The sequence below is a fragment of the Palaemon carinicauda genome, chromosome 31 (assembly GCF_036898095.1).
Source record: "Palaemon carinicauda isolate YSFRI2023 chromosome 31, ASM3689809v2, whole genome shotgun sequence".
NCBI lineage: Eukaryota > Metazoa > Arthropoda > Malacostraca > Decapoda > Palaemonidae > Palaemon > Palaemon carinicauda.
Genome location: NC_090755.1, coordinates 8,403,529 through 8,418,287, shown reverse-complemented (window position 1 = coordinate 8,418,287; position 14,759 = coordinate 8,403,529). Strand labels below are relative to the sequence as shown.

At 43.1% G+C, this 14,759-nt stretch overlaps 1 protein-coding gene across 2 annotated transcripts in view; it reads left to right on the top strand.

Moving 5' to 3' along the window:
• The first annotated feature begins 2,192 nt into the window (after window positions 1-2,192).
• LOC137624259 (SET and MYND domain-containing protein 4-like) overlaps window positions 2,193-14,759 on the top strand; it is a 16,510-nt gene continuing 3,943 nt past the window's right edge. For both annotated transcript variants that reach the window (XR_011040700.1, XM_068354787.1), the window contains exons 1-3: window positions 2,193-4,138; window positions 5,121-5,245; window positions 6,937-7,428. Coding sequence is in view for 1 of the 2 variants with exons in the window: in XM_068354787.1 (XP_068210888.1) it covers window positions 3,325-4,138; window positions 5,121-5,245; window positions 6,937-7,428 (1,431 nt within the window). In the remaining variant the exon portion in view is untranslated. The remainder of the gene's footprint in view (window positions 4,139-5,120; window positions 5,246-6,936; window positions 7,429-14,759) is intronic.

The window sequence follows — 14,759 nt, the reverse complement described above, 5'->3', positions numbered from 1 at the left end:
TTTTTTCACATTAAAAAAGCAAATATAAAAATTTATTAGGTTTATTTTTCTTTCCTTTTCATTAATTTTTTCGTTTCCTTTTTGTTTCTCTTCATTATAAAGTTATAGAAATAGTTTGAAATAAGATATATTTTTTTCACATTAAAACAGCAAATATAAAAATTTATTAGGTTTATTTTTCTTTCCTTTTCATTAATTTTTTCGTTTCCTTTTTGTTTCTCTTCATTTTAAAGTTATAAAAATAGTTTGAAAAAGATATAATTTTTTTTTCACATTAAAACAGCAAATATAAAAATTTATTAGGTTTATTTTTCTTTCCTTTTCATTAATTTTTTCGTTTCCTTTTTGTTTCTCTTCATTATAAAGTTCACGCCACTTCCCGCATCGTTCACTCCAGTTCACGCCAGTTCCCGCACTGTTCACTCCAGTTGGCGCATCGTTCACGACTATTTCACGGCCATTTAGTGTGTGCCAATGCGTGCCACAAACTTTAAACATTTCAAAGTTCTGGGCGCGCATGGCACGCATTGGTACGCTCTGGCACGCGAGTTCCCGCACTGTTCACGACATTTTCACGGCTCGTTCACGCGAGTTCGCGCATCAATGCGTGCCAGTGCGTGCTACGAATGCGTGCAACTGTCAGGTACCCTTAAGACGCTCACTCCCTAGAACTCTGATTGGTAATTTTGAGGAACGGCTGATTTTGTACAATTTTGTCAATAATAGTGTAACTGTACATGTCAATATTTGTGGCTATAGGAGTAGGGTGCATCAATGAGCCTTTGAGACTTTTCTTCTTATTTAAAAAGTTATATTAAATTTTAGTCACAATATTTACAGTATACATAACATTTTTACGTAAACATAAATCATGTAGATTAACAAATTATCACTTTTTGATATTTAACATTCCCAGCCGGTTATTGGTCCCCAAAGTTCCATGAATATATTATTTTCATTGTAGTAAGTTAAAATAGCCTTACAACTATCAATTAATTTTTTTTAAACTAGAATTTACTTGTATATACCTTGATTTTTATTTTACTAAAATAACAAAGTAATTCATATAACAAACTTCTAATATTTAAAAGCTAGATATTTCTGATATTTAACATTGATGTTTTCATGCATATTATTTTCATTAAAGTAAGCAACTATCACAGTTACTTTTTGGAAAACTGCTGGTATACAGCATATAAAAGGCATTATCCTGGATGCAAAAACTAAAATTTTCTTGAATAACAGCAGAAAACTATGAAGAAATAGAGCGCGACCCTTTAACTCACAGCCTATAGTAGTAGTGTGAAAGCACAATTGTTGTCACTTTGGTCCTTTCTTACCCTAACCCCCCCCCCCCCCCCCTCCCTGTCCTCACTGACTGGCTTTTCTTTCTAGATAGCCTTTGTACAAACGCGGCCACGGTACACAAAGACGAGTGGCCAGCATTTACCACTTTGAATTCCGATCTTTGGGCATATGTCGGATTAATAATAATAATAATAATAATAATAATAATAATAACTGATATGATAATGATAATAATTAATAATGATAATGATAATGATAATGTTTTAGGCAAAAAATATTTATATACGAAAGATTTACAAAAGACACTTGTCATAACCCATGCGGAGCAGAGCTCTTTGGGCAATAAATTGATTTTTGGTAAGTGTATTTCTGTCTTAACGATCAAAGCAGCGACAGCCAAGACCCTTTTTTTTAAAATGAAAAATCTAAAGGCCCTCAATCCTATTACAGTGATTTCTATTTGTGTATAAATGATTTATGACGCGTGGAAACTCATACCAGACTTTTACTTTTAATTTACATGAATAGCACAGTACCAAAAACAGTTAATTTTTACTTCACTTTTAACTGTTATAAATGATTGTCATTTAAAACTTGAAAATGGCTGGTACTTTTTAAAAGAATCAAAACTCAATAAAACCTTGTTCATAAAGCTTGTCAATTATTTGAAATTGCTTCTTTAAAAACTTACTGAAATTGATTAACTTCAGAAGGCTGTTACTTGGAGTATTCATAAAACTTCATGCAAAAGACTTAGTAACCCTAGAAGAAGGTCCTTTACATGTTATGCCTGGCGTCAGCTATCGCGACCTTTTGTCTTGGGGACAGGTAGCCTTATCTCCAATCTCCTGGAACTGATAGCCATGACAAGGGTAAGGATGAAGGAAGGTATATTTGTTTTTCTGCTAACTGAACTTTCAAGTTTAACATTTCCTGTTTTGTAGAAGTGTATTGGCCCTACCTTAGTTTGTTGTTAAACATTTTCCCTTGAGTTTTCTTGTTATTTAACTCTTTCCTAGTTATAAGTTTTTGTGTTCAGTTTTTAGTAGAAGTATTCCCCTAGTTTCCGTATCTTGTAACGGTTTGTGTAGCTTATAATTTTCCCTCGTATTCTTACTAACTTAGTTACATTTTAGTACTTTTTTTTTTTAATTTAGTATTTTCTTTTTTTTTATTTTAGGATTTTCTTTTTCATTTTAGGATTTTTTTTTTCATTTTAGGATTTTCTTATTTTTAAAGTTTAATTTAAGATGTACAAAAGACCACTATATGAATGGATATGGGATATCACACGTGGGTGGTCTAAATAGATAGATGAAAGGTTAGGCTTAAGAGCCCTTGCCCTCCCCTGCCCAACTTTCCTGACCATGCTAATTTTGCCCTTGGTCAAGGTCCGACCGCCTTGGTATGGGCAGCTGCTTGGTGGGTCACAAACAACCAGATAAACCTCTAGATAAGGGTTCCTGGCTTACTTCACTTTACCGAAGGGGAGGGGAAGGGGCCTCGCAAACACCTGGTGTTTACAAATGACAGAGGATCAACTTGAAGCTTACTCGTACTGTGGACAAGGTCGATTTTCCCTAAACATAAGAGATTTCAGCGGCCTTTTCCCTCGAGACACAATAACAACCTGCCGTGACTCAGAGGCTCAGTTGCCTGGCCTGGCCGCCGGCCCACCTCACGGTCACGGTCACCGCCTGGGAATTTGGAAAACAAAATCAGTTTGGAAGTGTTTCTGGAAAGTGTAGGACGTTGTCAAGGTGCTCCGTTGATTGACAGATCAAGAGAAATTAGACTTGTATATCGCACAGCTTAGTAAAGGGAGCTGAACTGATCAACATTGACCTGCTTATTTACTGTGCGTTATCACTCACGATTCTAGTAAATTAGGACAAGGTAATCTCGTGGAATCTTTTAAAGTTTTAGCATCAATTTGAAGGAATAGTTTATTTTTTATACTTTCGGTTGTTGTCTTGGATTTTTTCCACCTGCATAACCTTCAGTCAAGAATTCTGAATGATGGCTCATAACGACGTGAACAAAATAGACGACTTTGATATTTACATGAAAAAAGGAGGAACAAATAATGTAGATGATATGTTGAATTACATTTCGAAAATGGGAAGTCCCGAGCTAGAAGAACCTTCCCCCGCGAAGTCTGAGAGTAGGGCGGCTAGGTTTATGGTCGAAGGAGCCGATTACTACATGGGAAAGTACTTTGAGCAAGCCCTGGAAAGCTTCAATTGGAGCATCATGGAAGCCCTTCACCCCGTTTTGGAAGATTCGCCGGTAGCTCAGGAGGAAAGTACAAATCCGCAAGAGGAGGAAGACTTGTTTAGCGTCCCTCCCGTCCGCCCTTCGAAGTATGGCGGGGCCGACAAAGGAGAGATCCGCGCCTTGACCAGGGCCTTCGCATGCAGGTCGCTCATCCTATTCGACCTGCAGCTGTACGAACTATCCCTTCGAGAAGTGGAACTATTCTTCGAATATGCATGTGATGAAGAGGACCTCTCCGTCATGCAAGCGAGGAAAGCAGAGATCATTAAAAAGTTGAAAGATATTAAAGAGCGTGATTGCCTCGACGCGGATTCAGCCAATCAAAACAAAGACTCGCATGGAGACCATTCTCATTCCTCAGAGCCGTCGCTTCAGACGCTTCGTCCAGTAGATGTCTCGTTGCGGAACGAGATTTTAGAATCCTTCGAAAGAGTGGAAATCCCGAAGGTGGCAGAGTGCAATCAATCTACACCAGCCCTCAGCAGTGCGTTGAGGGTTTCTAATATTGAAGGGAAGGGTAGAGGCATCATTGCAACGAGGGACATTTCACCAGGTAAGCGTATGCTCTTCGTTTTTACCACTGTTTTTAAGGGGTCGGTCGCCTGATAGTGCGTCTCTTAAAGGCATCCTCTTACACCAAACTACTTCTCTTCATACCATCCTTCACCTTAGTTTTGCTTATTATTTTATAAGTTTAATTTTGGTAATCTTGAATAAAAAAAAAAGCCAATTCGTTCATTTCGTTGTACTTTTACCAGCGATTTACTTTCATCCATTTTATAATTGTAATTAATTTTTATTATCACCGTCCTTTCAGTCTTTTAAGTTTAGTTGTACTTTTACCAGTTTAGAATAATTTTGACATCGTGAAAAAAACTTGTTAGGGTATTAAAGCCAACACTTGTTGTTGGCACGGGCCTTTCCCTTGGTTGTTGTTGTTGGGGTATTAAAGCCAACACTTGTTGTTGGCACGGGCCTTTCCCTTGGTTGGCCCGTTATTAGTTTTGTCGAACCTTTACCGATGACTTGGTTTTATCTATTTTTTTTCTAAGTTATTTTGATATTCATAAATAAAACCAATTCAAGTAATTTGTTTCGTTGTACAGATTTGTTTATTATATAAGATTAAAAAATTTGCAAAAGTGAAAAAAATCCAATCCAGTCGATTTAAATTAAGTTTAGTTTTACCTGCTTTTACCAGTGTTGTACAGATTTGTTTATTATATAAGATTAAATAATTTGCAAAAGTGAAAAAAATCCAATCCAGTCGATTTAAATTAAGTTTAGTTTTACCAGTGACTGTTTTATCTATTTTTTAAGTTTTGATAATTTTGATATTCATGAAAGTTTTGTCATTTAAGGTTTTTTTTTTTTATTTTACCAGTGATAGTTTTATCTATCTATATCATTCTATGTATATTTATCTATATCTATCTAATATCTATCTATCTCTATCTATTATCTATCTAAATCTAGTATCTTTCTATCTATATCTATATAATTCTATGTACGCTCCAATGGATTTTCAACCTTAGGTGAAATTGTTGCCGTGGACAGAGCTTTCTCAGCTTTCACCCAGAACTACGACCATCTCCCACTAACCTGTGCTACTTGTCTTCGTGTCAGTATGTTACCTCTGCCGTGCCCTGGATGTTCACAGGTAAGATAAAATTCGCTCAGTATTATGAGTAGAAATATGAAAGCTTGAAATTTAGTGGGAGTTTTTAAAATGTCACGTGGAAGTTTTTAAAATGTCACGTGGACGTTTTTAGAATGTCACTTTTTCAATGTAGTTGAACATTGCCATTGGTTTGCAGTACTGCGTTTGTACACATAGTGTAAGAGTTATTACTCTTTTAAAAGAAACTGAAAGGGGGTCAGTTATTACCAAATAGTGTTTGTTACATGTAAATGTGTGATTGAAGCATAAAGTATTTGTGATTTATTATAGCATATAGTCTTTTGTTACATATGTGTGTGATTGAAGCATAATTTGTGATTTATTATAGCATATAGTCTTTGTTACATGTGTGATTGAAACATAGTCTGTGATGTATTATTGCATATAGTCTTTATGCTCCAATCACACATTTCTATGTAACAAGAAAAATTATATGGCTCCGGTGTTTGGCTTCGGGCCTAAAATTTCATAAAACAATCAATAAAGACTATATGCTATAAAAATCGCTATGCTCCAATTACACATGTAACAATGAAGACTATATGCTATAATAAATTCACACATACTTTATGCTCCAATCACATTTATATGTGATAAAGTATTTGTTGTTTTTTATAAGAGCGTAAGTATTTTCATGCTGTTAATGCTGTGAACTGCAAGTCTAGTTTCTAGCCCATTCCTTCTCAAAACTATTCTGACCAAAACAGACTCTCATAATTCTCGAGATTTTTTTCCGAATTTTTGTGTAACCATTTATTTATTAGAAAAATCCAGAAGGATATACTTTTATTTGCCAGATTAAATAATCCAGATGGATATTATACTTTTATTTGCTAGATCAAATAATCCAGATGGATATTATACTTTTATTTGCCAGATCCAATAATCCAGATGGATATTATACTTTTATTTGCCAGATCAAATAATCCAGATATATATTGTACTTTTATTTGCCAGATTAAATAATCCAGATATATATTGTACTTTTATTTGCCAGATTAAATAATCCAGATATATATTACTTTTATTTGCCAGATTAAATAATCCAGATGGCTATTATACTTTTATTTGCCAGATTAAATGATCCAGATGGATAATATACTTTTATTGCCAGATTAAATGATCCAGATGGATAATATACTTTTATTTGCCAGATTAAATAATCCAGATGGATATTACTTTTATTTGCCAGATTAAAGGATCCAGATGGATAATATACTTTTATTGCCAGATTAAATGATCCAGATGGATAATATACTTTTATTTGCCAGATTAAATAATCCAGATGGATATTACTTTTATTTGCCAGATTAAATGATCCAGATGGATAATATACTTTTATTGCCAGATTAAATGATCCAGATGGATAATATACTTTTATTTGCCAGATTAAATAATCCAGTTGAATATTATAATTTTATTTGCCAGATCGAATAATCCAGATGGATATTATACTTTAAATTGCCGGATTAAATAATCCAGATGGATATACTTCTATTTGCCGGATTAAATTATCCATATGGGTATTATACTTATATTTGCCAGAGTGATATTGTACTTTTATTTGCCGGATTAAATACTCTCGAATAGAGCATTTGAACACAGAACCCTATTGATAAAAGACTTGACAATTTATGTAAATTTTATTCAATTAAATCGTATATTTCTAGGTTGTATTCTGCAGCAAATCTTGTCGTGACAGAGGACTGTCAGAGGACCATTGGCTCGAGTGCAAGATCCAACCCCAAATAAAGGAAAAGGCGTTTAAGGTAACGATGGGCGCCTGCAAGTTGTTGAAGACTTTCAATCACGCCCAGATCGATAAATTAACCAAGGAGCTAAGGGCCGAGGAAGAGTCATCCAGTGGTCCTGATAGGATCAAAGGATTCAGTCCTGGTGGAACGTACAGTTCGGAATCCTATAGATCCTTTCATCACCTGTACTATGATATGGAGAATCGAACACCAAAGAATCTCTTTGGTATTTGCAAGGGCGCTCTTCGGGTGGCCAAGATGGTCACGGTCAGCGGGAGGTACTTCGTGGACGACGGTGGCAAAGCTGTGACGCCCAAGATGGAGGAATTCCTGAATTTGTGCAGAACAATTGTTGTGAATGTGGAAATAATGCTGAAGAACTCCTTTGAATGCGGTTGGCCTGATGGGGTGAGTAGTTACTGTTTTTTTTTTAATTATTATTGTAGAAGGGGAATAGAATAGTTTTACTATGAAACTGTGAACTTCATTTTTGAAGTCTACAATAGATTTATTAAAGTTTTATATTAAAAGGTATAAAGTAGCTTTATTTTAAGACGCCTTGTTATAGCTATTAGAGTTGTAATTTTTCGTCAACTTTAAATTTAAATTAAATACAAGAAGTTATATTTAAATGACTTATGAAGAACTTGTCTATATGGCTTATGAAGTGTTTGTCTTAAAAGTTTGAGGTACTTTGGATAAAAAGCTCAAGTGGGTTGTAGAATTTTCCTAAATATTATAGTTCAGATTCAGTCAACATAATCTAAAATAATTTTTATTAATAAACTGGCTCGTATAAACTTGTGGCGGAACTTTTGGGTTTTTTTATGAATAAAACACTTACTTGAATGTTTGCCATATGTATTACATGGATGTGTATTCAGTGTGTGTGCGTGTAAATGTATATATGTGTATGTATGTAATATATATATATATATATATATATATATATGTGTGTGTGTATATATATATGTATATACTGTATATGTATATATATATGTGTATATATATATATATATATTTGTTCCAACACGAATACTTACCTCGAACTACTTTCTTTAGGAGATCACTGGTTATCTCTCTCTGCCGACCAGAGTTTTGAGTAGTTACCCCCCCGCTCCGCGCCCTCAGTAGCCTTACCCCCGGCATCCAGGAATGTGCCCCGAGGGTAGGATTAAGGGAGGTCGGTAGATTGCTGGGTCAGCAGCGCCATTAAGTTCTCTGGTCGTGAGACGATAACATCGCTCGCTCTCCTATCTCTGTCGATCCTTTGTGTGGGTTCTGTGCCCCACGTGTTCCCAGCGTGGCAACATGCGTTTTTTCCAGTGTGCTTTCCCAAGTGTTCCTGTGCGTTCACTTTTCAACCGTGTGCTTACCCAGTGTTTAATTCATTTCCTTAAGTGGTTGTGTCGTGCGTCGTGTGCGTTATGGACCAGGTTCGCCGTTGTCCTGGGCCTAGAGCCGGAAAATCGTGTGGAGCATTCCTCTCCAAGCCCGAAGTGGATCCTCACTCCCTTTGTTCCTCCTGTAGGGGTAAAGTTTGCTCGTCAGCAGACACGTGCCCCGAGTGCGTAGACTGGAGCGATATACAGTGGGTATGTTATGGTACCAAGAAGAGAAAATCAGCGAAACGTTCCCCCAGGAAAGTTAGTGTTTCCTCGCCGATACCGTCACCCAGTGAGCGGTCCGACGGGGTCTCGGTTTCGCCGTCCCCTACACAAAGTAGGGGACGAGGTAAGTCTAGTGTGGTGGATGAGCAAGGCGTTTCTATCCCAGGAGCCCAGTGTTAGTGCAGGGCCAGTAGCAGGCCCCTCTAGGGCTAGTGAAGGACCCAGTAGTGCGTCTGGAGAGTCGGCCCTTGTGCTCGGGGGGCACGCTTCCTCCGATGACCCCGTGTGGGGTAGTAACGCAGTCTCAGTGTCGCCGCCGCCCTCGTGGGCTTGTGCTTCTGGCTCCTCTTTAGGGGGAGATAACGATGCCTACGGTTGGAGGCTCCCGAAGACGCCGGGTAGGTCTCCCCTGAGGATGGATGTAGCCCTGGATCCCTGGCTCCCGGACATGGAACGGTTTGAGTCGTTCCCAACTCTTCCTACGGAAGTTCCCGATGACTTCCTCCAGCCCTCGACCTCTGGCATTCAACGCCCGAAGAAGTCCCCCGCAGTCCCCGCTTCCAACCGACATGTGGTGAACACAGTGTCGTCTGGCTCTTCGGACATCTATTCCTCGTGAGAGGAAGAGGTCAGGGTGAAACACCGCCGTCGAAGGGAGCGTTCCAGGTCAAGGTCGCGCTCTCGTTACAGCAGGAAGCCCTCCCGCTCCCCGAGCCGTAAGTATAGGAGAAGTGTATCTCCCGGGGGCGCCTGGATCTACGTTTCGTCGCGGGAATCGAAGGTGCTTCGTTCCCCGGACCACCAGTCCAGCGAGCGGTCCCCAAGGCGGCCGCCCTCCAAGCACGGCCTTGACCCTCGCGACCTGGCTCGCAGGAAAGACCTCTCAATTAAGCATAAGTCCTCGAGGCCTCCGGTTCACCCCGCCCAGCGGGGGGAAACGCGCTTCTTACCAGGCAGCCAGGCCGAACCAGCCCAGCTGGTGCGGCCTTCAGGTCGGAAGGAACGGTTCCCGCTGTCGGGTCAGCCCCCGGGAACCGAGCCCTCAGCAACCAGAGCATTCGGGCGTATGAGTCCCCCCGCTGAACCAGCGGTGCCTACACTATCCCGAGCCCCTGGTGCGGTCTTGCCTGCAGATGAGGTCCAGTACCTCGGCAGGACGGCGCCCCTGGCCCCGAGGGCCAGGCGTCCGGTCGGCGTGCCCGGTATACCGACTTCCCCGCCCCAGGCCGAGGCCTCGGCTGACGGGGGAGAGGGCTCCCCGACGGAAGACTCTGCCTATAGGAGAGTGGTTAGCCTGATCAGTAGGCACCACGGAATAGCGGAACCTGCAGCGACAGATGGAGATTCCTGGAGGTCGAGTCTCCTGAGAATTATGCAAACTCCCTCCCAGCCTAAGTCGTCCCTGGCACACCCTCTGGCCCGAGACCTAGTTCTAGGGCAAGAGTTTATAGACAAAGTGGTGGCCGGCAATGCCGAGGCTCCCAAGACCCAGAGTGCCTCTAAATTACTCCAGGGCCTCAAGAACCAAGGGAAGGTCTATGTGCCCGAAGGACGTCGCCCAGGCCCTTGTAAAGTGGAGACGGCCGTGGACATTCTGAGCCAAGGCGTTTCTGACGACAGAGCCTCTTCGGCCCCAGTCTGTTTCTCACCTGCAGAGGCCTCCATGATGGAGGAGATGTCACGAGACTTGGTTAACGTCTCCTCTTGGCTAGACTGGTGGGCTTCCATGTTGGTGGGTGTGCAAGCCTCCTACGACCCCGAGGACCCTGACCAGCAAGGCCTGATGAGGGACCTCATTACCTCCGGGGGTAAAACCCTCAAATTCTTGACGTATCAGTCTCTCGCCCTTACAGCCAACTGGGTTCTTCGTAAGAGAGACACTGTTCTTACCAAAGTGTCTCGAAAGGTACCGGACAGGGAGGCGCGAGCAATTCGCAGCCTCCCCCTGTGGGGAGAGTCTCTTTTTCCTATGAAAGAGTTAGAGGCCTTGATGGAAAAGGTCTCGAAGAAGAAGGAGGCCAACGTCACCAGACCGGCAGCTTCAAGGAGACCTCCATACAAGAGGTCCGTCTCGGACAGCGCCGCGACGCCCCAAGCCTCTTCCAGCACTACGAGGAGAGAGGCCCCCTCTTCCTCCTGGTCCTCAACTCCGCAACCCTCCCGCAGAGGAGCTACAGCGCCCTCAAGCTCCTTCAGGTCGGGTTACTCCGCTTCTAGGAGAGGCAGATCAGGCCGCTCCTCTAGAAGAAGGTAGAGTGGGAGGCCCCCTATCCCCGCCCAAGCCTCGGGTTGGGGGATGCCTCAGACAACATTGGCAAGCATGGAAGGCGCAAGGAGCAGAGCCTTGGACAGTGTCCGTCCTAAAGGAGGGCTACAGACTCCCGTTCCTGGCGAATCCAGCCCCTCTTATTCCGGCCAACCGGACGAAATGGCTAGCGCCCAAAGATCCGGTAAAGAGGACCGCCCTTCAAGAGGTGTCCTCCATGTTAGAGAAGGGCGCCATGGAAGAAGTTCCTCTCCCAGGACCTGGTTTCTACAGTCTCCTGTTCCTGTTAGAGAAAGCGACGGGGGCGTGGAGACCGGTTATAGATCCGTCGGCTCTCAACAAGTTCGTCAAGAAGACGGACTTCAAGATGGACACTCCAAAGGCAGTCCTGCTGTCCTTGAGGGAGAAAGATTTTATGATGACCGTCGACCTCAAGGACGCATACTTCCAAATTCCGATCCACCCATCAAGTCGGAAGTTCCTCCGGGTGAAATGGGGTTCCCAGATCCTGCAATTCAGGACTCTTTACATCGGTCTGTCAACAGCGCCCCAGGTGTTCACGAGAGTCTTCACGACTGTATCACCGTGGGCTCACGAACGTGGCATCCGCCTTATCAGATACCTGGACGACTGGTTGCTCCTTTCTGCCTCAAAGGTCCTCTTGGAAGAACAAGGGAGAAGTCTCCTTCAGTTTTGCAGAGATCTGGGGATTGTCATCAACCCAAAGAAGTCAAATCTATCCCCGTCCAACAGAATGAACTACTTGGGGATGACATTGGACACCATTCAAGGGAAAGTTTTCCCTTCGGAGGACAGGATCAAGAACCTCAGGCACATCATCAAGCCCTTCCTATCAGAACAACCAAGGAGAGCGAAAGACTGGCAGAGGCTGATAGGCCACCTGGTCTCGTTGGAGAAACTAGTTCCATAAGGGAGGATAAAGCTCAGATCCATTCAATGGAATCTCAAGAGCCTCTGGTGCCAGACACACTCACAACAAGTGCTAATTCGAGTCCTTCCCGACACAAGACCCTCCCTGGAATGGTGGTACTTCCAGTCGAACTCCCTCAAGGGGATGCCCTTCGGGACCAGCCCTCCAGAATTACTCCTGTTCACAGACGCCTCCAACCAAGGGTGGGGAGCCCACCTCCTCGACGGGACAGCACGAGGTACCTGGTTGGAAGGGGAAAAGCAACTCCACATCAACATCCTGGAGTTGAAAGCAGTCCAGAAGGCGTGCTCACACTTCGCAAGTCTCCTAAAAGGAAACACCGTGGCGTTGATGTTCGACAACGCCACGGTAGTAGCATACATAAAGAAGCAGGGGGGCTTGAAATCGAGGGAGTTGTGCGATCTCACCATAGAGATTCTGAATTGGGCGGAGGAAAATCACGTGGTGTTATTAGCAAGGTTCATTCCCGGGAAGAAGAACGTTCCGGCCGACGGCCTCAGCAGAATGGGCCAGATAGTAGGGACAGAGTGGTCCCTCCTCCCAGAAGTAGCCAGGCTCGTCATTCAGCATTGGGGTTCCCCGGTGATGGACCTCTTTGCAACGAAACTCAACGCCCAACTCCCAGTCTATTGCTCCCCTGTGCCAGACCCGAAAGCAGCCTTGGAAGACGCTTTTCAGCACAAGTGGGTCAATCTGGATGTTTACGCTTTCCCCCCCCCCCTTCACGTTGATAAGGCAGGTGCTCAACAGAGTAAGGGCTGCCCGAAACCTAAAGATGACTTTGGTAGCGCCCTGGTGGCCGGAGAGGGAGTGGTTCGCAGACCTAAAAGACCTAACGAGTCACCCGCCGTGGCCTCTACCCGCCAGGTCAGACCTTCTGCACCAGCCTCACTTTCTCAAGCTCCACGACAACCCATTCTCCCTTCGTCTTCACGCCTGGAGACTATCCAGCGGCTCCTGAAGAAGGAAGGTTATTCTCCCTACACGGCTAAGAGAATGTCGCTATACCTGAGAAAGTAGTCAGTCGCGATATACCAGGCAAAATGGGCCGCCTTCACAAAGTGGTGCGCTGAGAGGCACATTAGACCTCTTAAGGCCTCTGTCCCAGACATAGCAGAGTTTCTGGTGTTTCTCAGGGACAAAGTAGGGATGTCAATCCCAGCCATAAAAGGAGTTCGGGCTTCCTTAGGCCAAGTCTTCCTCCTGAAGGGCATCGACCTGGGGGCCTCGAGACACACAGCGATGCTTGTCAAAAGCTTCGAGCAGTCTTGCCCCCCCTCAGGCGAGGAGGGTGGACCAGTGGGACTTAGCCATGGTCCTGAAGATGCTGTGTCGTCCTCCCTTTGAGCCCTTGAAGGATATCATGGACAAAGATCTTACCCTCAAGGCCGTCTTCTTGCTGGCCTTGGCGTCCGCTAAGAGAGTGGGAGAGATCCATGGTTTGTCATACGACGTCTCACTCAAAGGGGTAGAAAGAAGTATCCTTCAAGTTCGTACCTTCTTTTGTGGCCAAGACTCAGAACCCAGCAGTCTGGGACCCGAGGTTTGAAGGTTTCTCAATTCCTGCCATCCCTAAGACAGGTAATGCAGAAGACTTAAAATTGTGCCCAGTGCGAACAATTAGAAAATACCTGGAAAGGACAGCGCATCTCCGACCGGACATCAAGAGCCTCTTCGTTTCCACAGGTATTAATAAGAAACTAGTTTCCAAAAACACCATCTCCTTCTGGTTGAGACAGGTTATCGCCAGATCCTACAAGGAAGCTGGCATAGCAGTGCCAGGCACTCCCAGACCTCATGACATCAGGGGCCTGAGCACCTCCTTGGCCTTTGAGAAAAACATGGCAGTAGGGCAAATTCTGCGAGCAGGTACTTGGTCAAGCCAGTCAACCTTTACTGCCCACTACCTTAAGGACTACTCAAGAAAATCCTTGGACGGGTACTCCATTGGAACAGTCATCTCCGCCCTCCAAGCGGTGTAACGGTAAAACCCCAGGCGCATTCAAGACTAGCGACCGGTAGGCACAAGTGCGGTTTCCTACCTCCTACCCAGTTGCTTACTTGCCTCTTCGGGGAGTACCGTCTGTTCCCAGAAAAGAACACATTCTTCACGACTACACATCGAGAAGGAACGTCAAAAGAAGTTTTTCAAAAAGTGAGTACCTAGACACTAACGTGAATTTTTGTGTAGTTACCCTTGCTTCCGCTCTCTGGTAGGTCCCGTTATCCAGAGGCCTGTTGGCCTCCACGGCCGGGTCAGTGGGTCAGATTAGCACTCCCGCCTCCTAAAGTGTAAGTCTCCTAAAGAAAGTAGTTCGAGGTAAGTATTCGTGTTGGAACAAATCAAAAATTTTAAGTAATTTTTATTTTTCCTAACATACTTACCGAGAACTACTTTCCGGTAATGGCCCTCCCTTCCTTCCCCGAGTGCCTTTCTTCCCTTGCTAGTACAGTGAACCCTCGTTTATCGCGGTAGATAGGTTCCAGTCGCGGCCGCGATAGGTGAAAATCCGCGAAGTAGTGATACCATATTTACCTATTTATTCAACATGTATATTCAGACTTTTAAAACCTTCCCTTGTACGTAGTACTGTTAACAAACTACCCTTTAATGTACAGAACACTTAATGCATGTACTACAGTACCCTAAACTAAAACAGGCACAAATATTAAAGGTGATTTTATATCATGCATTTCCTAAACATGCTAAAAAGCACGATAAAAAATGGCAACCAATGTTTTGTTTACATTTATCTCTGATCATAATGTAGAAACAAACTGGAGGTAGAGCTTTGCTTATTACCCAGACATATTTCCCATACTTTTCCCTTAGAACTACATCACATCTTCCTACTTTAGATATATATATATATATATATATATATGTATATATATATATATATATATATAT